General features: G+C 37.3%; 1 protein-coding gene across 10 annotated transcripts in view; it reads right to left on the bottom strand.

The window, feature by feature from the left end:
* Positions 1 to 23,978, bottom strand: part of SENP7 (SUMO specific peptidase 7) — a 42,133-nt gene that overhangs the window by 9,677 nt on the left and 8,478 nt on the right. For 5 of the 10 annotated variants that reach the window (XM_068180882.1, XM_068180884.1, XM_068180886.1 and 2 more), the window contains 12 exons: positions 17,511 to 17,708; positions 15,746 to 15,943; positions 12,514 to 12,629; positions 11,598 to 11,767; positions 10,334 to 10,685; positions 9,618 to 9,775; positions 8,552 to 8,698; positions 6,368 to 6,401; positions 5,411 to 5,578; positions 2,875 to 3,137; positions 1,723 to 1,856; positions 906 to 1,022 (listed from right to left, as the gene is read on the bottom strand). In XM_068180882.1, the coding sequence (XP_068036983.1) occupies positions 906 to 1,022; positions 1,723 to 1,856; positions 2,875 to 3,137; positions 5,411 to 5,578; positions 6,368 to 6,401; positions 8,552 to 8,698; positions 9,618 to 9,775; positions 10,334 to 10,685; positions 11,598 to 11,767; positions 12,514 to 12,629; positions 15,746 to 15,943; positions 17,511 to 17,708 (2,055 nt within the window). The remainder of the gene's footprint in view (positions 1 to 905; positions 1,023 to 1,722; positions 1,857 to 2,874; positions 3,138 to 5,410; positions 5,579 to 6,367; positions 6,402 to 8,551; positions 8,699 to 9,617; positions 9,776 to 10,333; positions 10,686 to 11,597; positions 11,768 to 12,513; positions 12,630 to 15,745; positions 15,944 to 17,510; positions 17,709 to 23,978) is intronic. The other 5 variants (XM_068180888.1, XM_068180890.1, XM_068180891.1 and 2 more) reach the window with 3 other exon arrangements.

Raw genomic sequence — 23,978 nt, 5'->3', positions numbered from 1 at the left:
AATTGGGCAACACAGTCATACATGACATTGCTTGCAACAGAATGGAAACTGAGAATGTGGGAAGCCTTAACAAATTGTAAAAGCAGAGGGAGTTCTACAACAATTGCATTAAGTTCTTTTACTTAAATCTTCCTTTTCTGTTGAGAAGCTACAGCTATTCGAGGGTCATGATGTATTATTTAGTTCTAGTTTAGAGCAAAATATGAGGGACTTTGCTGTAAAACCCTATTGTTACACATTTCCCTTTCCTATCCTCTAGAAAAGTCTTCCTGTTGCTCACAGTTCTTGCACCCACCTGGATGCCAAATAAAATGCAATTCCTGCTGACAAGCTTCAAAAGAACCAGAATTCTTCTTAGGTCTAAGTGAGCAGAGTGAAAATAAACCACAGCTTTAGGGACTGGTGGTAACAAGGCCAGTTCTTGAAAAATTGCTTTCACAAGCAACTTTAGCAGGATGGCTTGGAGTAGCTAAGCCAAGCACAACCTCCTCAAGATTTATCAGCTGTGTTTCTTTCTGCAGATCTGCAGCAGAAGAATACCTGAAATTGCACAGTATAGCAGAGGATGCTCCACTTCATGCAAACTTAGTAAATAAAATACTACTACAGGCCCTCTACTTTTTTCAGCTACTTACTTAACACCTTCTGTTCTGTAAGGTCACCAAGAAGCTTTTTTCCTTCAGTTATTCTGTCTAGATTTTATCACAGCCCTTCAGAGGGACAAAACCAATGAAATTAAACAAATGAAACTGCTAAGAACAAAAAAAGCTCTTTTAAAATGTCCAATTCATCACATTGTTACTTCTGAAATTGTTGTATTTAGTAACCAAAACTTCCAGTAGCATTCAAGTCCACATCACACCCCAGAGAACGTGAAGGATACAAGAAGGGCTGAGATTACTTACTTAAGATAGAAATCAATAATGACATCATTGAGAAACTCTCCATATTCTAAGCACTCTAGGTCTTCTCTTGTGACTCCCAATCCTCCTTTTGCAGGTGGGGGTGGATAAACAATTAAACTAGAAAACAAATCATATCATAACAGTGACAAACTGTTTTACATGACATTGTTCTGAATATGGCTGTCTTATATGCAGAAGATTTTCTATAAAACCTGTGAAAAGCAGTAGTTCTCAAAACCTTACCATTTCCTCCTCCAACATGTAGGTGTTACAAAACAAATATCACCCCAAAACTTTAATAAAAAACTTTTGAAAAGCAGACTATTTTTGTCTTCATCCTGTTTTTCTATTTTTGATCAAAGGATTTGAAAAATGGCTATATAAAATGTGAAGAAATACTAGAGGACAAGTAGTTATAAAAAGATTGAGTGTGACAGAACAGTAAAAGAAAACTTTGTTCAGATTTTACAAAAAGCTAGTTTAAATTAGTAAATTTTGCTAAGATAGGATTAAATGGATACTGATAGAACCAATGAGATCCCCACCCTCCCTGTTGATGCACCCATGATATGACGTTGTAGCCATAGATCAGATTTACTCCAATATCTTTGAGACTGTCATCCTATAACACATCCATATTGTCTTGTAATGGGTAACTACACTGATATTTGCTGATATTTTAGATTTGAAGAGTGACTTTCATACAACACTTTCAAATCAACTAAAGAATGGCAGATAAGTGACAGCTTTTATTTCAGTATTTAATTTATTCAATTTCTTGTATTTTCCCTTTCTCATTTATATGAAATACGCTTACTTCTCAACTGCTCCCACTTCTCTTACTTCTTTCCATTCATCATTCAGTGCAGAGGACAAAGAGATACAATAGCAGCCACTATTCCGCTTATTTGCAAGGGCATAACTGGGCCTGATGACTTTTAGCTTTGATTCCTACGAGGAAAACACAGACAATTGTAAAAAGCATTATACAGCTTGATACACAAAACACAAGACACAAAACCCAAGCCTAAAAACCACAGGAGTACCCTACGTGACTGAAGAGGATTCTTGCTGGAGATCCAAAGTATAAACTTTGGTATTTGGGCAAACATACCATTGTTCAGACAACTAAAAAGTTATCAATATTTTTAAAATCATAACAGATCTTAGTTCATCATAATCTCTTTAAAACTATTCAAGTATTATTTAGCCAAGTGAACCAGAAATGGTTTTGGAAAAGAAACATAAAAGAATGGAGACAAGTGTCAGACTTTCTTACCAGAAGCTGTATATGCTCAGAAGGTTTAAAAATCTAGTCTTTGAACAATATGCCTAAAAACAATCCATATTTGAACTAGCTGGCTTCCTTTTAAAGTCCCCAATTTCCTGGACCTTGCAGATTGATATGCTGTCTCTTGGCTTTTTACTGGTGGGAAAAAAGATATGTAATTTCTGTGTGACAGTGATGTGGGGCTGGGTTTAGACATTTACTCAAGAGATTAAATCAAGACAACACATCAACTTGCACAGATTCATTTCCCCAGCAGTATGAGGAATAATTCAGTATTTTCAAGCTGTGGAGACCCCACAAGTACATCTAAAGGTGTCTGGAGGGCCATCTACACAGCTCTTCCTCTGCTGCACTTCCAGCTCAACAAAATATGGTTCCATTACTCATTACTTGATTGACTTCCTGCTTGCTGCCCTAGAGACACCACAAGGGCAGAACACCCCTGTGGTTCTAAACTTACACAACCATTAATAGATCTAAAGCACTGGTACTTGCCACTTACTGATGAGGTTTATAGACTATCCCTCTGTGGACACAATCTAGCTGACTGCAGATTTTGGAGTAATCCTGACTGGGTTTTTTTGAGTTATGAATTAAGGAAGAAGGCTGACCTAAAATTTACTCAAATGTGTGAATGCCAACCAGTGGTGACGAATAAAGCAACAGCTATCTACTAACCTGAATTACAGGCTCATGAGCATCTGAGGTATTCTCTTCTGGCATGTATTGCTTTAGTAGATCCTTATTGCAACTCACAAAAGAGCTTTCTTCAGGAGAAAGATCCTTAAACAAGGGCACTGCTTGTTTCAAAGACAAAAACTCAGCAAGATCTGGTGCTCTGTTCCTCTTGCTGACACCTGTAATCAGTTCAGTCAGTCTGTCTTCTTCCCATTCTGTGAGTGGTGGAGACAGTTCAAAAAATACAAATTCATTGGATTTGGCTGGAAAAGGGAGAGAATGGATAATAGTAACTATTAGATTATGTGATAGAAACTTGTCTGAACAACCACAAAGGAACTTAGAGAGACAATGGCAAGAGGGGAAGCTCAAACAATGCCCTGCCAGGTTGATCATCAGCCCATGGAAGTCCCACTTTCACAGCACAGCAAAATAGCAGGTAGGAACCCAAATTACAGACTAAGTAAGAGACACACAGTCAGGGCCCTTCCCAGGGCTGTCCCAGGAGAGCCTCAGCCCAAGGGTCCAAACCCAAAACCCATCAAAATAAGTCAGTGCCAGAGCACTTTTTGGACTGAAAGGGGGCTGCTGCTAAGCTGTACAGCACACATGATGGGATGCAGGGGAAGAGTATTTTGGGATTGCACAGGAATCCCAAAGGATTGTTTAAGGAAAGACCTAAAGGCAGCAAAGAGAGACATTCAGGTAATTAAGGGAAGAAGTATTATGGGCAAAGAGAGGGTTAAGGGCATAAGAAGGACCAGTCACATTTAAATACTTTGCTGGTCAGTGCATTTGTCTGGCCATGCCATGAGCATGGACCAGCACAGCCTATCCTGTCTTCTTATTAAAGTCCTTTCTAACTCTCCTGGTTGACACCACTCAGGCTGTCAGATCCACCACAATATATTTTCCTCTAATATAAACACATTAAGGCAGCAGAGCAGAACCATAGTAACCATTTCCATAGATCCGCAAAACCACCACTGATTTTTTCAACAAGTCTCTAAAAACACGTCAAAACATTCACATTACTATGTAAAATTAAGAGGTGTAAAACAATCAAACAGAAATTTAATAAACATTCCTGATGGTCTCTCCAATAACAATGTAATCAATGCAGATAAACCTAATATTAAAAGATGCCTTGCATCTTCATACTCACATTCAATTCATTTCACTGGGAACTGTGTCTAAAGAAGGAACCAGTAACTTTAATAAATTTGCATCAACTACAAGTTGCTCTCTGCTAAAATTTTATTCAGTATTTTGCTTCAAATTACTTCTACTCCTTATGTAATGCTGCCATTACTTATAATTTTTCTTCATACAGGTGGTGACTGTATAGGGAATACATACTATTAAATGTCACACAGACAATGCTGACATCATCTTTTTCACAGATGCTATTTGCAACAATTTTGCTTACATAAAAGCCTTGTATGATTGTGCCACTCTGAATATGTGAGCCAAAGTTATACTCTGTTTTTTATAGAGCATGCTCTATTTTTTACAGAGATTCATGCTGGAAAACCAAATACAATGAGTCCATAATACTCTAAGACTAAAAAGCCCATTTGGCCTTTTGTGGAAATTTTCTTCAATAATAATGCAATGTCTCACTGCAGTCTTGTCAAAGGTCAAGTCAATCTTTACTTGCCAAGCCTTTTGTATAGCATATGCAGTACTCAAGAGTAAGGATATTTACTCTTACTAAGAGGGAGACATGCTTTGTACTCAAGTCCAGTTTCAGAAGGCCTTCTGACAGAGACTACAATTAAATTGTTCTGATGTTTTTTTATTAAGTAGCAGTAGTTTTGAACCACATAATATTAGGGTTTTTTCTTCCAAATAAAAGTACAGTGAAGCATCTTAGAAATGCAGAAGTAACCAACTTATCTACACTGGTACAGCCTCACCTTGAGTACATGCATGCAATTTTGGGCATCACAATATAAAAGTGACATTAAGCTATTAGAGAGCATCCAGAGGAGGGCCACAAAGATGGTAAAGGGCCTTGACGGTAAGTCATACAAGAAGCAGATGAGACCACTTGGTTTGTTCAGCCTGCAGAAGAGGAAACTGAGGGGAGACCTCATTGCAGTTACAACTTCCTCATGAGAGGAAGAGGAGGGGCAGGCATGGATCTCTTCTCTGTGGTGACCAGTGACAGGACCCGAGGGAATGGCCTGAAGCTGTGTCAGGGGAGGGTTATATTGGAAATTAGAAAAAGGTTCTTCACCCAGAGGGTGGCTGAGTACTGGAACATGCTCCCCTGGGAAGTGGTCACAGCACCAGCCTGACAGAGTTCGAGGAGCATTTTAACAATGCTGTCAGGCACATGGTGTGATCCTTGGGGATGGTGCTGTGTAGGGCCAGGAGCTGGACTCAATGATCCTTCCAACTTAGTGTATTTTCTGATTCTGTGATCTTTAAAACACTATAGGCTTTCCTCTGCATTCAAAAAATACAGGCGTCAAACAACCACTTTACTGATATGACCTTTTCATTGCACTTCAGGAAAGGAATTACTCACATGGCTGGCTGGTAACTAGCTTTCCCATCTGGGTTTCAATCTTTTCTACATAATCCACAGACAACCAAAGAAAAATAATTGTTGAAGAACAGCCACCACCACTTTTCCACCAGCCAAATCTTCTCAGATCCAGTGTATCCACTGTAAGCTGAATATTCTTAAGAAACACTGTAGAAAACAGAATTAAAAAAAACCATGCTCTTAACAGCCATAGATAAATACATACCACAATAACTACATGCTGAGAGGTATGACTGGAGTGTATTAACACAATACTTATAGATTGTACACCTTGCATTACATAAAATACTGAGAATTCAATATTTAAGTCAGTTACATCAAGCTGTGTAAAACAAAGTTACCAAATTGTAACACAAAAATCTAAACACCTGCATGCAAGGTTCTTCCTGAAAAAATTGGTTTTTTTCTCAAAATAACCACAGTTAATACCTACAAATATGGAAAAATGAATACTGCAAATTATTAATTCCTATTTGCTTTTGGTCAACTCAACTTAGAACTGCACATAAACCTTTTCCTACTGCACATCATACTGGAAAATCAGCTGAATGCAAATCTATAGTTATATTCCTCTTAACTTTAGTCTACTCATACGTTTTTGTAAACCTAAGGATCTAGTTTGTAAAGTTCAATGTTTCATCTCAAAAACAAGCATAGTCATATCTACTATAGGTCAATACCTAAAATATGCAGGAATATGGGAGGTATGCCATTAAAACTATGAATGACCCTTAAAAGTAGAAGAAGCTGCTAAGTTGTTAATGTTTACTCTAAAGACACCAAAACTTTTATTTATTGAAAAACATAAATTAAAAATTATGTAATATCTTCATGAAAGATTATAAATTATTCATAACAGAAATACATACTTAGTGTTTTAATGCAATACTTTAAAGATACAATTCAGAAAAGGCTAAAGAAAAAAAATTCTCTTACCCTGTAATGGGATCACAATATTTTTCTTTGTAAACTGAAATAAGTTTTTTAAAAAATATAAATTAGTTTACATTTTACAAATTGATTAAAACAATATATGGATTTTAAAATATCTGCACATCTTTCCTTATAGAGAAATAAACTGAAAATAGTATAATATAAACATTCTGTTTGGAAAACACCATTAAGCTCAAGTCAAATATGCTTAGTTTAAGACTTCACATTGCCTATATCACCCAAAAACATTCATAGAGGCACTGCAGAACATAAATGACAGCAAGTAACTTTCAGAAATGCAAGACACTGAGAAATGAGCACAAAGTTGCAGAACTGCCAATAGGCTCCTTAAAAAGAAGACATAACAACACTTGGGACAGAAGGAGCTAAAGCAACCTCTGAGAAGCTGTCAGATGCACTACTTGAACTAAGGACATGATAGAAGTGGTTCAACTTTATGCTGGTACTTCTTTCCATCAATCTTTGAGTTAAAGGCCTTTAAAGATTGCACTTGCACTGCTACTATGTTAAAGAGACTTTGCTAAATGAGAAAGGCTTTATTGCCACTTTGACAAAAGGTTATATATATATTAACAAAGGAGGTTTCCCCTGTGGCACCACAGTAGGCACAAAGTTGTGTTTCCCAAGGAAAATTTCTACTTTACACTTACAAGCATTGATCCTAAACCTATTTCAACTCATTCCTCAATTATTTTTGCCTATTAATTTTGAAAATTTCCATGAAATGTTTTTCTAACTGCTGTTTTGTGAGAAGCTGAAATTGTTATTACAATCCAAGATTTCAAAATGTCTTACAGAAGGCAAAAGAGATGCAGGTTCAAACATCTCTTTTTCAGTTGCAATATACAGAATGAATCTGGTCAAAGACCTGTTGAAACTCCAGGAGTTTGTACTCCTCTCGGATGTCCCTCTAGTGCTGAGGTGACTCCGGGATGGTGGAGAAGGCCTTTACTGGCTTGCACTGACGAAGGAAGACACAGCAGCCACAGTATTCAGTCTCTGGATGATTTATTTCAAGTTATCAGGAAGCTTGTCTCTTTGGCTGCTGGCCAAGAGAAGGCGCAGACTTCTTAACAGTTGTTTACTATTTCTTATCTATCAATTCTCTGTGCCCTTGCTGAGGTCTGTCCAGCAAGGCAGAAAGGGAGCATCTGACTTTGAGAGGCAGGCACAGAGATTAAATACTACTTGCTACGTACTACATGTTTACTATTTCTTGCCAATATTTAGCACCTATGTTGGACAGTGTGTTTTCAGTAAAACCCAATTAAAAGATGCCAATATCACCAAGAAGATGGAGGGTAAGAAGAAGGAGGAAAAGGACAAGTCACACCCTAAATCCTCCATGTTGGATTTTTCATACCCCCCCGTACTAATCCTGACCCCCCCGAACATCGGTCAAAACCCCCATGAACATAATGTAAAAATACTCTCTTCTAACTTATAACTACTTTTACTTTATCTACTGTAAATTCTAGATTTTTGTCTCTTCTTGTTCTTCCTGCAGAGCTGGTAACTCATTCCATGGCTCAAAATCAAAATCACAGCTGTCTCCAGCTGTCTGCCAGGGTCTCTGACTCATAGGAATATTTGAAAATGTCAGAAAAGCATTCTGGGTTCCGACATGCTCCATTTAAAGAACATCTTCACTTATGTTTCTACACCCTGTGAGTAGCAGACTGTCTACACACTAAAGCTTTTAGTACTGTTTTATGCTCTCTGAAGCCACAAAGTACGCAATTTTCTGTTTAAAAGGCAAGAGCATAGTATATATCTGAACTCTGATAATTATGAATTACTTTATGAGAACACAACTACTATTTCAGAAAAATAATTGGTCTTTATTTTAAGTGACATTAATTGGCCATTAATATGGCCTTTGTTTTCTGTTAGAATTCATTAAAAATTTCCTCAGTATGACTTGTGTTCCAGTACAGCATTTATACAGAACCTTTACACGTGAAAACTGTGGCCACAGCAAATCAGTTAGCTTTCCTACTGACATCAATCCAAATGCACAAGGCCACACACTCCACTGTTTAGCCAAAGGAATTAAATGCAACAGTAATAAAAACTCTGTACTTCCACACTAAGTACCACTGACTTTGTTTAACCAGAATTTTAAATTTTTAAATATTTACAAAATTGCATAATAGAAAAACTTACCCTAGCAGGACCTGTTGATAAACACTTAAGTTTCCCAATGTGTAGTCTATCAAATTGAACATCCAGTGCCAGGTTTGTCTGCTTTCTAGGTGTGCTTCCAGAAGGTAACCTGAGAGGACATTTATCTTCAATTGACTCTGTTAAAAACTGGAAAAAAAGTGTATTTACTAAAGGACTTGTTAGATATGCTCCTCCTGTAACCTCAGGAATACCTTTCTTCATGCTTGTAAGAACTCACTCCCAAAGCCAGCTTCCACATAAAATCATATTAAAAAACTCTAAGTGTTATTACTTTCATTCCTTACGGGTCTAACAGCACCTTGCTACACCTCCATTACCAAGACACAATCTGTGCTCTTGACTTGCTTCTAAATTAGTAAAAACACAAACAACAGAGCAACAGAATAATACCCTTCTTTTCATAGCAAAGCTTCAGGATCCAATTCTGTGCTTATGATTGAATTTATTCACCTGTGAGAAGAGGCAGCAATGGCTCTTCTGACTTGTTTCAGGATTACAGAGATAACCCATAGCCAGGTCAAAGCAAGTAGCCAACGGCTAATTAAGTCCAAAATGGGGCAAACAACCTTTAAGGCTACTTTTAGATTCAAGTTCTACAGCTAGCCTGACAGGAAAGGGAACTTCACCTTATCTCTGTCTGCTGTCAACAAAGACCCTGAACTTCTATAAGCCCTGAATTACAACAGAGGATTGGATGACAAAAAGAAACAATGACCAATGTAAAACAGTATGTGGAAACAAATTTTTCCACAGATGTATCATTATCATGTCTGTTTCTACCTCAGGTTACTATTTGATCTTTCCATTTTCTGAAATTAAATATTTCCAAATGTTTATTGTCAAAATAGGAAATACATTGTATGTAGCAAAAACACCTAAGCTTCAGAACCAGAGAAATTCTCTGAAGACTGTCCAGTATTCTATCTGTGAAATAAATTACTACAGCTTCTGCTTGTGGCTGGGACTATAATAAACAATCATTTTCTATATCAAACATTACAGAAATAAATTGACATAACAATACATAGGCCAAAAGCTGGACTACCTGCTCTGTTTGACTTTTCATCTTGTCTTCTAATTGCTTGTCTGAAAAACAGAAGTCAGACTGTTGGTCTGTTTCTTTACTTTTAGTGATATTATCCTGCTTCAGCTCTGTGCATTGTGGTTCAGAAGGGCCATCTTCATCATCACTGTAAAGGATAACTAAAAAGGAAAAAAAGTATACATATACTACAAATTACAGACTTGTGAATATTTCATTCCTTGTGGATTTCAGACAAGTAAAGAATTCTGTCTTGCAGTCTTGATATCAAAGTACACTGCTCAAACCAGTCAAGATCTGCGTGCATGGAACTGTACGCAACAAGCAGTGCTCTGAATCTTTACAAAAACCTTTTATACCAGATCCTCAAAATTATTTGGCTATTAAATGAAACAGGACACAGGACAGCTGCTTCAAAGAAGAGAGTAATTTTTCTCAGTTTTAGCATCATTAAAAATTAAAAGCTTGGTTTTTCCATAGCCACAAAATCAGCTGAAGAAAGAGGGTTGGAATTCAAGAATCTGGCTGTCCATCCTGTTTCTCGGGTACAAGATCCTGACACAAGGCACTGTACTCTAACCTGGACAATGCATTAAAAACAACAGGATGACAGTCTTCAATCTTTTGTTCCCTATGTCTCAACTAGCCAGTTATGTTCCAGTTCCCCTAGTACCTAAGTGCACACCAGGAATTGTCATCAGCACAGACACAGTACATACTTGGGTCAATGGAAACAAGTTGCTGATTACCCCTGCAGATTCGTTTCCGCAGCTTGCTCAGGTACTCTGATTTGGACATCTTTAATTGCCTGATTGTACGAACTTGTGGTGAAATCACATCCTCACTGGTGGCAGAAAGCTGTTTCTTTGACAAATTTATGGAAGAAGACTCTGAGGCAGAGTCCTCTGTGTGGCTGTGAGCAGGCCTTAAGTGGTTGTGGGTGGAAGTGTCTTTAGAGTCTCTCTCTGCTGGACAGTCTGGCACCAGAATAGGATTAGATCTGTGGTTTTGTCCATCCTCACAGGGTATTCTGCAGCCAGGAGACTGAGTTGAACTAAAACTTTTCTTTTCCTAGAAACAGGAATCAGAGACAGGATGTAAGTTTATTACTTGACATTTCTAGATGGTTCAGATCACTGATCTTAGCTATGTGCTAGAAAAAATAATTATAGCTTAACACAGTGACATTTAATGCTTAATTCCAGATCATTTCTCCCCCCTCATATTCCAAAGAGTATTATTACATAAAAGCATGAGGGACAACTTTTTAAAAGGCTACAGTGACCCCTATACAAACTGGACAAGGAACTATTTCTGATTTTTAGCAGCTCTGTCAGTGTCAGACCTGGAGAGGCCAATAATCAGTGCTGTCTTTACTTTCCAAAAGAGTGGCTTGGTCAACTGGATTTTACAGGTTTGATAACTGCCTGTCTCTGTATGGTATAAATCAGAAGGATTTAACCACACCTTGTACTTGACTGATTCCCTCAGACTTTTATTTGTTGGGTTTTTTCAAATCCTAATGATGTGTAAGAACAAAATTTCAGGGAAAAGTACAACAGACTAAGGAGGAAGCAAAAAGGTGACATCTGCAAGATTTCAATAACCTCAAGTATGCTTTGCAGTTTTGCTATTAATGCCCCTAACTAGTCCCAAATTCTAGATCATCTGTGAAAGAAGCTTCACTTAAGTAGCTAGATGCCTTATTTTCAAAATTGAATCTATGCTCTTGTCTAAAGGAAACATGGTCATTAATCTTTCTCAACCTTTCTGCTACAATAAGCACATTGTGATGATGTGGACAGAAGAACCTTTATTCACTCCTTGTGATGCATCACTGAACTACTTTACATCAACAGGTAATACCTGCTAATATACCTGTATAATAAATACTATTTATTGGCATAATCCTTTTATTTGGGATGCTGCTACTGCAGCTACGTTAGTATGTGTGAATGTGTGCTAAAATTAAGTGCAACTTACAGAGAATGCAGGTGACTTTTGTGGAATGTGTGCATTACAATCATCAGAAATATGGCCACTATATTTTCTTTTCCTTTTCTCAGAATCAAAAGAACCAGATTCCTTTTGACTAAGCGTAGTGCTGCTCATGTGTGTACTCCTCTTCTCCAGTTCACCACAGTGCTTGTTTTCTGTGTCCAAAAAAAAAAAGTAATTTAACATATTATCTTTAAAAACCTTTAAGCATCTTCATATTGTTTATGTCTTATATAAAATGCATGGAAGCAGGCAAAAGTAAGTTCTTTTTTAATTTTATATGGCTAATGTATAATTGTATGTTCCCTAAAATTATTATTATTTTTGCATAATTAGTCAAGGGTATAACCAAATTCATAGCTCCCTTCCAAACAAGATTTAGCACTTTATACTCCACAGTCTTTCTTTATCTTCTGCCAAATGCAATATTCTCAATTTCCTTTTCTAATCTGCAAACATTAGTAACCAGCATAAAAAGGACAACACATTATCCCCAGACAGTGTGCATAGAGGTCATAATTCTTCAGCAGTGAAAGCAGATATTGTCTAGCATGAGTATTTTCGCAGGGTTCACAAACTATTTGAGTATTCTTAATGGATTACATTCTTTATTATAAGACTTTCTAGAAAATCAAGATTGTATATCAGTGCAGTGAGGCCACACTCAGACTCATTTTTCTTTCACAGATTTGATTCATCATAGTTTTACTCCTATTTAAAATCAGGCATTTGGTATCTTTTTACTGTATCTGTAAAAAAAAAAAGTGTTCTGAGGAAACACATATACTGAGAGCACAATTTATTTCTGTGCTCTCCTCACAATACTAGAGTAAAAAAAGGAAAATATCCCAACAATCTCCAAAATTCACACTTAACTACCAGATGACTGCTAACTACAAACCTTTCTTCTGTAGCTCTCGTCTTCTGAAAGTGACAGCATTAATTTTTTCTGGTTCCTTAGAAGTGTTGGTCAATTTACACAGTTCATCATCTGTCTTTCTCAGGCAACTTTCAGACCTGTAAATAATATTAACTATGACTTATCTTTAATTTTGGAATAATACTGAATAAGAATACCAACAGAAACAAGAGTTGATCAGACTTCAAACTTCTGTCTCTCCCATAAACATATGGACCTTGCCAAATGAAACAAATTAATTCAGTCCAGTTGCAGAAATACACAGATACTCTAACATTATTAATGAAACAGATGCTTCTAAAAAGCATGGTATGAGAATCTGACATGCTTGAGATCAGACACTGAAACATTATTTTGCTTTAAGGAATGACTGCAACAAGAACACAAGAAAAAAAGAGAACAGTCAGTTGACTAACATCGCCTTTGTAAAAATATACTACATTCTTACCATATTTGTTAACTTAGATTCAGAACTGGTGATAGAATCCATTGAGTGAGATCTTGTAATGTGAAATTATTTGAAATAGAAATTCCTGCTCAAAAGGGCCTGAAACAGTAACTTTAAAGGTGGTGGAGACAGATGGGCCATCAAAAGAAAGAAACAGAAAAGAATTACAATACTTAATCCAAATGGATTTTGTGGTTATCATTTTATAATGTATTCAACTCAGAATGTTGTGGCCTCAAACTTTCAAAGAGCTAAGTGATCATCACAGCACCTGATATCAGTGACAGCCAAGCTTCAACTCCTAAAAATCATCACCCACCATGGCAAGAAACATTCTTGACATCTCTAACCAGACGACCAAAACTGCTGGACACTTTTTGAACAGATGACTACTCTTTAGTGACTTATCTGTAAATTGGAGTATCAGTGCTCTTTAGGAATTCAGACAAAGATTCCTGGAGTGCTCCAATACTACAGTGATGAACACTGTGAAAAAATTTCTGATTATTTTTCCATTAATAAAGAATCATGAATTGGAGCAGATACAGAAGTAGCTTCCAGTAAGTGCTATTGCTCATTCTGTATACAGAACAAGACAGTCTTCCAAAGACTAGGTAGGTCACTATAGAAAATTTATTTTGGAACCCACACTTCTCTCTCAACTAAAATATTTGTATGCATAACAGCTCTACAGAGTTGACAGTCTTAAAAGACCATACAAAACCATCAAGTGTTTTTCAGTATTTGTTTTACACCAGCATCGCAATTCAGGCATTTTAACAACAGAAAGCACCTGAAACGGGCTGTTTCAGCTAACAGATTTTCCTAAACATATTTGCTTTTTACATAAATTCCACACATTTTATTTTCCATGCCAGCTTTGCTGATAATTCAGTTTAAAATGCACCCCTTAACAGATATATGCATCACCTATGAAGCTACGGCAATATATATTGTAAAGTGTTCTTAACAACCATGAGAAATAAATACTGTAAACATTTTAAAACCCTAGCTTTCTTTATATTTAAAACCTACTTTAAATTCATTAGTTATACTAACAGGTCAGTGCTCACTTAAATAAGTACATTTCACACTAGGTTGGGGTAAAGCAACAAAAATTCACCAATTCTGTAATACAAAGAGCAAGACTGGAAAGAGGGAGCTGGCAGTAAGTTCTAGCTGGTAGAGATGAGTTAATTTATTATCACCCTGTTCTAATGACACACAAAATTCTTTAACTTGATCTGAAATTTCCACAGTACAGAACTAGCACAATTTTCAGCAATACAAAGCATGCATTCTGGCTACTGTGATGGTACAAGAGACTCTCTGTATGATCATGTGCATATATACGCATAACACTTACAAGGGGGAGCTTTAATTATTCTCCTCCAAAGAAGAGACCCCAAACAAATCAGTGCCAAGTCTATGTAATGCACTGACTTTACTTCCAGACATGTGACCAGGATCAAACCATGACTTTGTTGAAATAACTTCTCAATTCTCCATTTCCATATTGTATCTATCACAAATTGCACTGAAGTGCTAGTCACTGGAGAAGGGAGAAAAGTCATCCTAATGCTGGTTCCTGATAACAAGCTTTTTACACAATACATTAGAAAACCATGCCACAGGTACAGAATATTAATCATTCAAACAATGAACCACTCCAAATCTAAAGCAAATTGAGTTCACAACTACTACAACAAAATTACTAGCTCAAACTATTATTGTGCTTAATATATGATATTGTGCTCCAGATATGAGTCAGAAAAAATACACAAGATATACCCTCAGATTTAGAACATTAAATGAGTTCATGTTTTCCTCTCTATAAATCCACTACCTCCCATCATCCAAATTTTTAAAGTTAAAAATTCAGATACTGAAAAATTAGTCTTATTTTGCAATAAAACAAAACAATAAAAACTAAAAACCTAAACTCACAACAATCCAAATGAACACCCCACACTTCAGCCAGCCTTAAGTCACAGACAATTATAATCAAAAAATATGATACTTGAAAATGAGACAGCCTAATAAACTATTCTCTCTAAATCTCATTTAAATAGCAGCTTTGTCAGGTTAATCTAAGCAGCAATGGGCAACTGAATAGGAAAAATAATTGCTATTAATTTCAGTTCTCTAATATGTTGATGTATCAGAGTTAGGAATATGACTGTCTTTTCTCTATTTTAACCTGGGAATTTTTAATTACTCCTGCCTTCAAAAAAAAAAAAAAAAAACCCACATCATTCTTCTCTTCTTCATCTTTCTACTGTCTTCCTCAGAATTTCCTGCTATTTTAACCAAAGCCACCCTGTTAGGAATACTGACACCACCAGTGGGTTAATGCAAAAAGAAATTAATTATCACAGAGAGGAATCTGGAGATATTTAGCAAAAGAAGTTTTTGAAATCATGCTAGAACACATTAACACCAACAGGAAAGCAAGCTTTTGGTTCTGGACACAGAACCAACTTAGATGTGTTAGAATTACTTGTGTTTCTTCCCAAATCAAAGCAGTGATGCATTGCAAACAGAAATTCCTTCTAAGAAAAAAAAGTAGCCTTTTAACATCAGATCCAGCAAACCAGAACAAATGCAATGTTAAAATGGCTCATTGGAGAAGCATGTTAGTTTGCACTCAACAAACCGATCTCCTGATTCAAGAAAAGAGTAGAACAAAAGTTGTTTCAGGGAAATTATTTTCCATTGTTTAGTTAGGTCATTTCAGGAAGACTGGCAAAATCAGCAGTAACATACCTTTCAGAAAGAAAAGAACTTTCATGAGGAGAACTTAATATTTGACATGTCTGTAGGCTGGCAACAGCTGATGAGGGTAGTTGACCCAATTGCAATTTGTCTGCAGCAGGTAAATTTGCATCAATTATTACGTGGCTGTCTATGTACTTTCTTCCAATTTTCGTACTCAGGATGTTCGTCAAGATAACTTTGGGTTGCCTGCCATACATATAATAGTAAATCATAAGTATTGCACTGCAATCTAGAGAAACAAACTTCTTGTTAAATTCATGTATCCTAAAGGCTTGGTAATTAAACATCAGTATTTTGTAGTCCCTTAGAGTAAAAAAAAAAAAATCCCATTAATGTACATGGAAAGCCGGTAAACACAAAATAAGACCATTGTAAGAAAAACTAGCCATGTAATTTTACCTTAGCCAGATACTATGCATACTGCATTGCCTCTAACATATCCTGCAGCACTGTTTAAAAACTGGCAAATATTTCCCTCTAAACAGCTTTCATGCAGTATCTGTACACATGTGTCAGATCTCTGGAACAAACAATCTTGATTTTCCTGTGAACCAAAAGCCTCCAGTAAAACAGCAAATTTTCTAAAGCACTTAGTGAACAGGTAGAAAAGTAGCCTGTACACAAAAGGTTAGATTCTAGATTTTATTCCACTCCTCAAATATGAGGTGGCACTCTGCGGTATTGCAAGACCCAGAAAAATACCCACAGGTGTTAAAACAGACAAGCATCAAAAATAAGCCAAGAAGAAATATAAAGATGCAACTCCTACTTGAACACACACATGGATGTGTAAGAGCAGCTCAACTCCATACAATGACACAGCAGCCAGCTTGTTGTATAGCCCATATCCACTTCCTTTCTCAGACTGGGATTTAAATGCTATCACTCCATTGCAATTTATTTTGGATTAGGTTGTAAAGCTATAGCCTTTTTGAATGTGTTTTGAACAACGCTGCCTTTTGGGTATTGACTGCATAATTCTCCTGTTGTCTGTGTTCATCCTCCAGTACAGGCTCTGTGATGTCTGGAGAACACTCAGATCTCCTCTTGCACCAAGATGTAAATTTGCTTTTCATCAGAAGACTACCTTCCAGACATGATTGCAGAGACCCACAGGGGATAAACAATCAAGAGATACAACTTAAAGATGAAAATTCTAATACTGAAGAACATGTAGACTGGATGTAACCTCCGATAAAGGAAGCCCCTAAACTGTCTGTCATCAGAAGCTCAACAGAATACAGCATTCACTCCAGCCATATTTTTCTCTGAATATCTACAATTGACCACTGCTTGCAGGGCTGCAAAGAAGATACTAGACTTGATATGCTTTTCTTCTGATCATTTATGCCAGTTTTCCTATTTTCATGAGTAGTCTAAAGCAGTAACAGTGAAAATACACCTTGGTATCTCCTCTTAGAAATGCGCTGCAGTTAAATTTAAGTCTATTCTTTTCATGAGAATAAAAAAAGCCAAACATTTAGATAATCCAATGCCTAAACCATAATTAATTGGTCTTGACAGTACAAGACCATCTAGAAGCCATTTGATCAGAAAAAAACACTAAAGCATGCCTGGCACCATCTCTCTCAATGATTATCAAAAGGAACCAGGTACAAGTGAATTCAGTGAAGTGAGATAAAATACAGTTCATTAACAAGGAAACTGTGGCACAATAAAGAACACTTTTTCATGAAGAAATAACTGCAAGGAAAATTATTTTGCTTAGTTACATGAGGCAAAGACAACATACCTTTTAGACAAAAAAAGACTTTGGAGAGTAGGGTTTAAAATCTGCCATATCTTTACGCTGGCAGCAGATGATGAGGGTGCTTGATCTGACTGCATCTTGCCAGCATCAGAAAAATTAACACCAGTTTCAGGTTGCGCCAGTGTGTATTTTCTTCCTATTTTCGTCCTCAGGACATTGGTCAAGATAACTTTGGGTTGCCTGCCATACATATAACAATACATTAAGTGCTGAGAACTTTTTAAGGCACATGAATTCAATGAAGATATTCTGTGAGTTTGCTGTCTCTGCATCATATCTTATAGAATTAAGGTCACTGCCCTGGCAATCTACAAAGCAATTCTCTTTGGAAAAGAGCAACCACAAACTCTTCTTTTGATCAGGACAGCCTTTCAAGGTTTCTCTGTCTGGCATGAATGACTAACAAAACCATATGCCATTCTGAAGAGGTAAACTTTCAGTGCAGAAACACTGAAATGGAAATTTTGGTGCATCTTGTTATCACAAAATGTTGAAAATGGTGTCACTATGTCCTCACAAGCTATTCTGAAAGTGTACGCTTGACCATTTGCAGGATATGAAAACAGGTACTCATTTTGTGTAATCTTCTTTTAAAACCATGATTTTTTTTTTTAATATAGCAGATTAATTACGATCTTGCTGGGAAAAAAAGAAGTTATTACAAATCTCCCAGTTCTGAAGCTCCATTTCTATTCAATTTCACTAAACAAATTACTCAGCTTTTTAAGGAACTTCAGTAGGGCATTTTTACTAACTTTGTAATTCATAATTCTATCTATACTTTGGTAGTTCTGCTAGATTGGTACTGAAGTCTTCACATAAAGAATTAATCTGCATTATGGCCAGTAACTTGGACAGTTTTCTTACAGAATCATAAGGGTTGGAAAAGATCTCCAAGATAACACGTCTTCAACTGAATACCACCCATTGAGTCTTCAACTGAATGCCCACTAAACCATACTGCAAAGTGCCATGTCTATTTGCCTTTGAGCACTTTAAGGGATGGTGACTCCTGGGCAAACTATTCCAGTGCTTAACCACTCTTTCAGTGAATAAATTTTTCCCGATGTCCAGCCTGAACCTCCCTGGCACAACTTGAGTACATGTCCCTTTGTCCTGACACTTGTTGTCTCGGAGAAGAGAACAACACATGTGTGCACATGCCACAACCTCTTTTCATGCCATTTTACAGAGTGATAAGGTCTTCCTTCAATCTTCTTTTCTCCAGACTGAAAAAGCCCAGCTCCCTCAGCCACTCCTCAGAGGAATTATGTTCCAGATCCTTCACCAGCTCCACTGTCCTTCTGTGGACTTGCTCCAACACCTCAATATCTTTCTTTTAATGAGGGGCCCAGAACTGGATACAGCACTCGAGGTGTGACCCCACCACTGGCAAAGTACAGGGGGACAATCACTGTCCTGGTCCTGCTCGCCATACTATTGCTGACACAGGTCAGGTGCCACTGGCTTTCTTGGCCACCTGGGCAAACTCTGGCTCATTTTCACCTGCTGTTGACCACTACCACTACAGCCTTTTCCATCAGGTATCTTTCCAGGCCCCCCTTTCCCCAGCCTGTAGTGCTGCATAAGGTGGTTGTGACCTCATGGCAGGACTTCAGCTTATTGAATTTATAAGTTGATAAGCATTATAGATCATAGATGATTTGTAAGGATTTACTTTATTTTCAAACCTCTGAGAACTGGACTTGTTTTCCAAGAACTGGTCCTATGAAGACACTGAAGTTCAGGCTAATTTTTTGGTTTTGAAAGATTACTGAAGCAAGAATTGGGTTTTTTTCCTTCTGCATGTCTTGCATAACAAAAAAAAATGTTCTCATTGTAGAGCAAATATTTTTAATAGCTAGGAAAAAAATCTTAATACTCACATAGCTGTTACACACACGCTACAGTAACATTTGTTAACCAAAGGGCTGCTGCTGCTCCTCAGTGGGTTTAAATCTGCAAGCAGCTGTAATTGTCCCACTGACATGCTGCATTCAGCTCAACAGTCTGCTTATATGGTACCTGGTGGCAAATACAGGTTCAGCATGGAAACTTTTGTTGCTGAAGGACAGACATGCTTGAATCTAAAATAAGGTCTGGAGCTGCCATGCTAGTGAAACACAATGAACTGGGGGCAAATGATCCACATAAGCCTTTTATTTTCCTCTTTCAATCTTGACATTGAGATTTCCTCTCCCTAGTTACTTACCTAATTCACAAGACACATAATCCCTCACTGAACCTGAAAAGACAAATGTTCCTACCCACAGCTTGGACAACCTGCCCATAAGCTGTGGATGACTGTCAACCTGATGAGAACCTGCACCCCTGAATGCCATAATGTGTATGCCATGAGCTGCTTTTTTCCAAGAGCTCTACTACACCTTTCCCAGACCAGCAATCTCCAAAATGTTTTAATCACACATCCCTACCAGCAGTTAAGTATTTTGAGCATGTACCTTCTACAAAGTTTATTTTATTAAAATCTACAGAGAGGTACTAATGACAGGTTGATCTTAAAAATCTTTTCCACCTCAATTCTATGATTATAAAACACAGAAATAGAAATTTAAAAGAAACACAATAAAGATGATATAAACATTTAGTAATTGCACAAAAATATTTCCTTCCTGTATCCCAGTGAATTGTCTTGTACACACACTTTGGATACCACTATCCAGACAATGCATAATAAATCTAAATGTCTCCTTTTCAAACCTAAGTAACTTAAGGTCAAGTGAAGGCAGTTTCCTTTGATCTCTGAACTTCTATCAGAAGTTTGCCAAAGAAAAACTGATGGAAAAGAGCTAAGACTTTATCTCAGAAGACAAAAAGAAAAGGCACCAATAAAAAAGAAATCCAAAACCCACTGAAGGCACTCTGATGCCAAGGACATGGACACAGAAAAAAGTGTTATGTAACAGATAGGTCCTAATTAGCTGTTGGAAAAACAATCCAGGGTTTATCAAGGGAGACATTGGCTCTGTGAAGGCAATAAGAAGTCACATGTGCAAAGACAGTCATATTTGAATACCAACCTAAAGCACAGTAGGGCTCCAGAATGTTTTATGCAGTCTGGAAAAGGCTTTCCTCTTTCTTTTCTTTCATCTAGTTCTGTATACACAGTCTATGAATGCTAATGCAAAAAAAGTGTACCAAAAATGTGCTCAAATACTGTAGATGTCAGAGAGGCTTGTTCAACACTCTAAGGATCCAGAGACTGGAGTTTCAATTCCAGATATAGTTTGAATTACTGAAAACCTTACAAAGTGAACACAGGTCCTGGGGGTCAGTTTAGTAACATTAATGTCTTAAATGGTGGAGCTCAACTTAGTGAGCAGCTTAGTGAGTACATCCCAAGTCTGGCAAGTGCTCTTGATTCAGCACAGGAAGAAAGAGACTTATTTTCCTATAAAAATCCCCACTAAATCAGAAGTTCTAGCTTTCTTCTGGACTTCTCAAATGTTGAGCTCACACATGAACCACAGTTTAATACCTCAGAAGAGCTTATAGCAAACAGACTTCTACATCATTTGTTGCCTGTCTACTGTAATGTATATCAGAAATAAGAAATAAATAAACAGTACCTAAGGAAATAGAGAATATAAATATATTTAAGAAACATGATCAATTAAAAAATTCAGCTACACAAGAACTTATTAGGCTGTTAAGAAAATTTACAGAAACTGAAGCAGTTAGGGAAAATTTCAAGGTAAAATTCATCAAGAAAATTTGTTCAAGTTACCTTTTGAAACTAGACGTTCACTCTTGTGCTTTAAAATTCTCCCCTAAAGACAAGAAACGCCCAAACTACTTTATAGGGCCAGTTACTGAAGACTAAAGAACTGAAGTCACTTCAGCTCTAGGGATGCTGGAAGAGATGATGCAATGAAAGACTAAGCTATTTCCCTCCTCCTCCAAAAGGACCCAAAATTAAAAATCAAACCTTAAAGTAACTAAATTATATTTTTTTCCTCCAAATAGAGAACAGTCATAGAAGCCCTAGCAATATGCAGATGTGAACCAGAAAACTCCTTCTTAAAAAATATGTTTTAAAATCACTATTGCAGGGATCCTGACACAACATAAATGTGCTGTTCTCTGTGGAACACTTCAGCTCTCCCGACTAAAAACAAACCAAGGCTATCAATTTCCCAGATTTCAATTCTTTCAGTTTTCATTGTTCCACCTCACAGAAATAATTTTTTTTCTTTTTATTTCTCAAACACATGATATCACAATGAAATTTTACTAAATTCAGGCTCAAACAGCAAGGTAATTAGTCCAGTGGGAACACACAATTAAAAGACACTGTGACCATGCATGATCAAGACTTGTAAAGACACCAGAAAATATTCCAACATTGAGTGTTTAAACAACATAATGACAGAAAAAGTCCACAGCAGGAGCCAAAGCAGTCAGAGGCAGAATTTCACTACCTATAGTTTGTTGGCCACCTTGAAAATTCAGGTCTGACATTCCATGCTCGCACTCACATCAGGCTAGACCTTTACAGGCTCCAGGTTCCTATATAATTTGGTTTACTGATCGCTGTGCGGAACAGAATTTGTAATGTTCCCCATTCCCTTGATTTAAATGGGGTTTATAGATTTTAGGCAAGTACTTTAGCAAAAATGATCTTATAATTTCAAGCATGCACACATACCATGAAGCAAGCTTTGCAGTGGAAATCTATGCAAAAGAGAGGAACCTTCAACAAACAAGGAAGCCAATGGTATACACTTGTCAGCGCCAGGCCAAGGCATCACTTCTGGTCTGGCACCAGGTTTTGACTGAAATTTTTGAACCAGTTATGACCAAGCCTTCAGAGCAGAAGAGGGACATAAGAGCTTTCAATGGCTTCCCTTTCTAAAAGGGGTATGGTCTCTGGCAGCGTTTCTTAAAAAGCATGTCGCTAAGACTGGGAGTACAATAGATTCAGGGACACGTCTATACCTAAACCATCCCGTACATCTGTAAACAATGGTTGGGACACAGATCCCTAAATTATCTGTTAAATTGTCCACAGAACAAAGTGAGCAACTCAAGCAAAATATATTTCAGAAGATTAAAGTGAGTGTCAAATAGAAAAGAACAAAGTAGACATTAAAAGCAAGTCCCACCAGCACACCCAGCAAGTAACTTGTGTAACAGTAACACTAGGGGCATCTTGGTGAAGGAAAACCAAGACAATTATTCCTATTTCTAAAACAAGTACCTACCATAGTCTCTCATCTACCTCCCTAAAACTGAAAAAAATGAAAAGGTAATAAAAACATAGTTATGCATGTAATGATGGAAAAACAAAAAATATATTATGAAAAATGCTGTTAGCTGCTCCTGACAAGTCTCATATTGCTTTTCACAGGCAATAAAACAATTATCCTACCTTATAAACCACAGGAACAAAAGCTATTGTTTATATCACTTTGGGGAAAAGTGTTTGACCTCTATTTCACACAACAGTCACAGCTGCTTGATATAGTTCCCTACCCAATGATCATTTTGTGTACACACACCAGTGCTGGAACTGCTGTCTCCAATTCATTCAAATTTGTACTAGAAAGTGATCAAAATGAGACAAGGAGACTACTGGCTCATTTGGAACTAAATTACTATTAATTGTCTACACCGCTGACTTCATGGCTATATTATTTTACTAGTAAACCCAAGTTCTGGGAAATAAATATTTTGGCAGTGGGATGTCATGTACTGTTTAAGGGTTGTTCCCTCAGCCCTCATACAAGCTGAGGGTCTGTCCTTTGTTTACAGAATAAAGCCACTGATAGACTTGATGTGTATTCAGCTATCAGAGCTTCTGCAGCACATGCACAGCCCAGGAGCTCCCTGAACTTTCAGAGCCCAAAGGAATAACGTGATACACTATCACTAACAAGAATCACTGATTGAGGCATTCACTGACAACACTGCTGTGAGGAAACATTTTGATTGTCCTCCTTCAGCTTTAAGGTCCTGACCTTTCACCAACTGATGAGAAGTCAGTGACCCACAAACAGCAAACATCAGCATGCCTATGAACCTCCTTGCTTTGCTGGACTAAGAGGTTATTACTGACCAAATGCACTTGTCAGGGCAAGGGGGACCAGTATGTAAACAACTGCCACAAAAACCTGACTGCTATGGGGTCAGCACCTGATTCAGCTGTAACACGTATTTCACTGAACATTTAAAATACTGACCTGAAAGAACTGCACACATCTTATTTAAGTATTCCTTCCACCTTCCTCCCTAACTAGGGAACCCAGGAGCCCTCTCTGGGATCACAGACAAACCCCCTGACACTCACCTTTCACAAGCCCAGGAGCAGAGCTGTACAAGTGAGAGCAGCTGCAGTTGCTGCTACAGACCCCCAAGATCTCACACCACAGCACAACTGACAGAAGCAATTGAATACCAAATTTTGTAATCCAGAAGTTAAAAACACCC

Source organism: Anomalospiza imberbis, chromosome 2, assembly GCF_031753505.1.
Source record: "Anomalospiza imberbis isolate Cuckoo-Finch-1a 21T00152 chromosome 2, ASM3175350v1, whole genome shotgun sequence".
Lineage (NCBI taxonomy): Eukaryota > Metazoa > Chordata > Aves > Passeriformes > Viduidae > Anomalospiza > Anomalospiza imberbis.
Note: the sequence above shows the minus strand (reverse complement) of the source record. Positions and strands in the feature narration are given on the sequence as shown.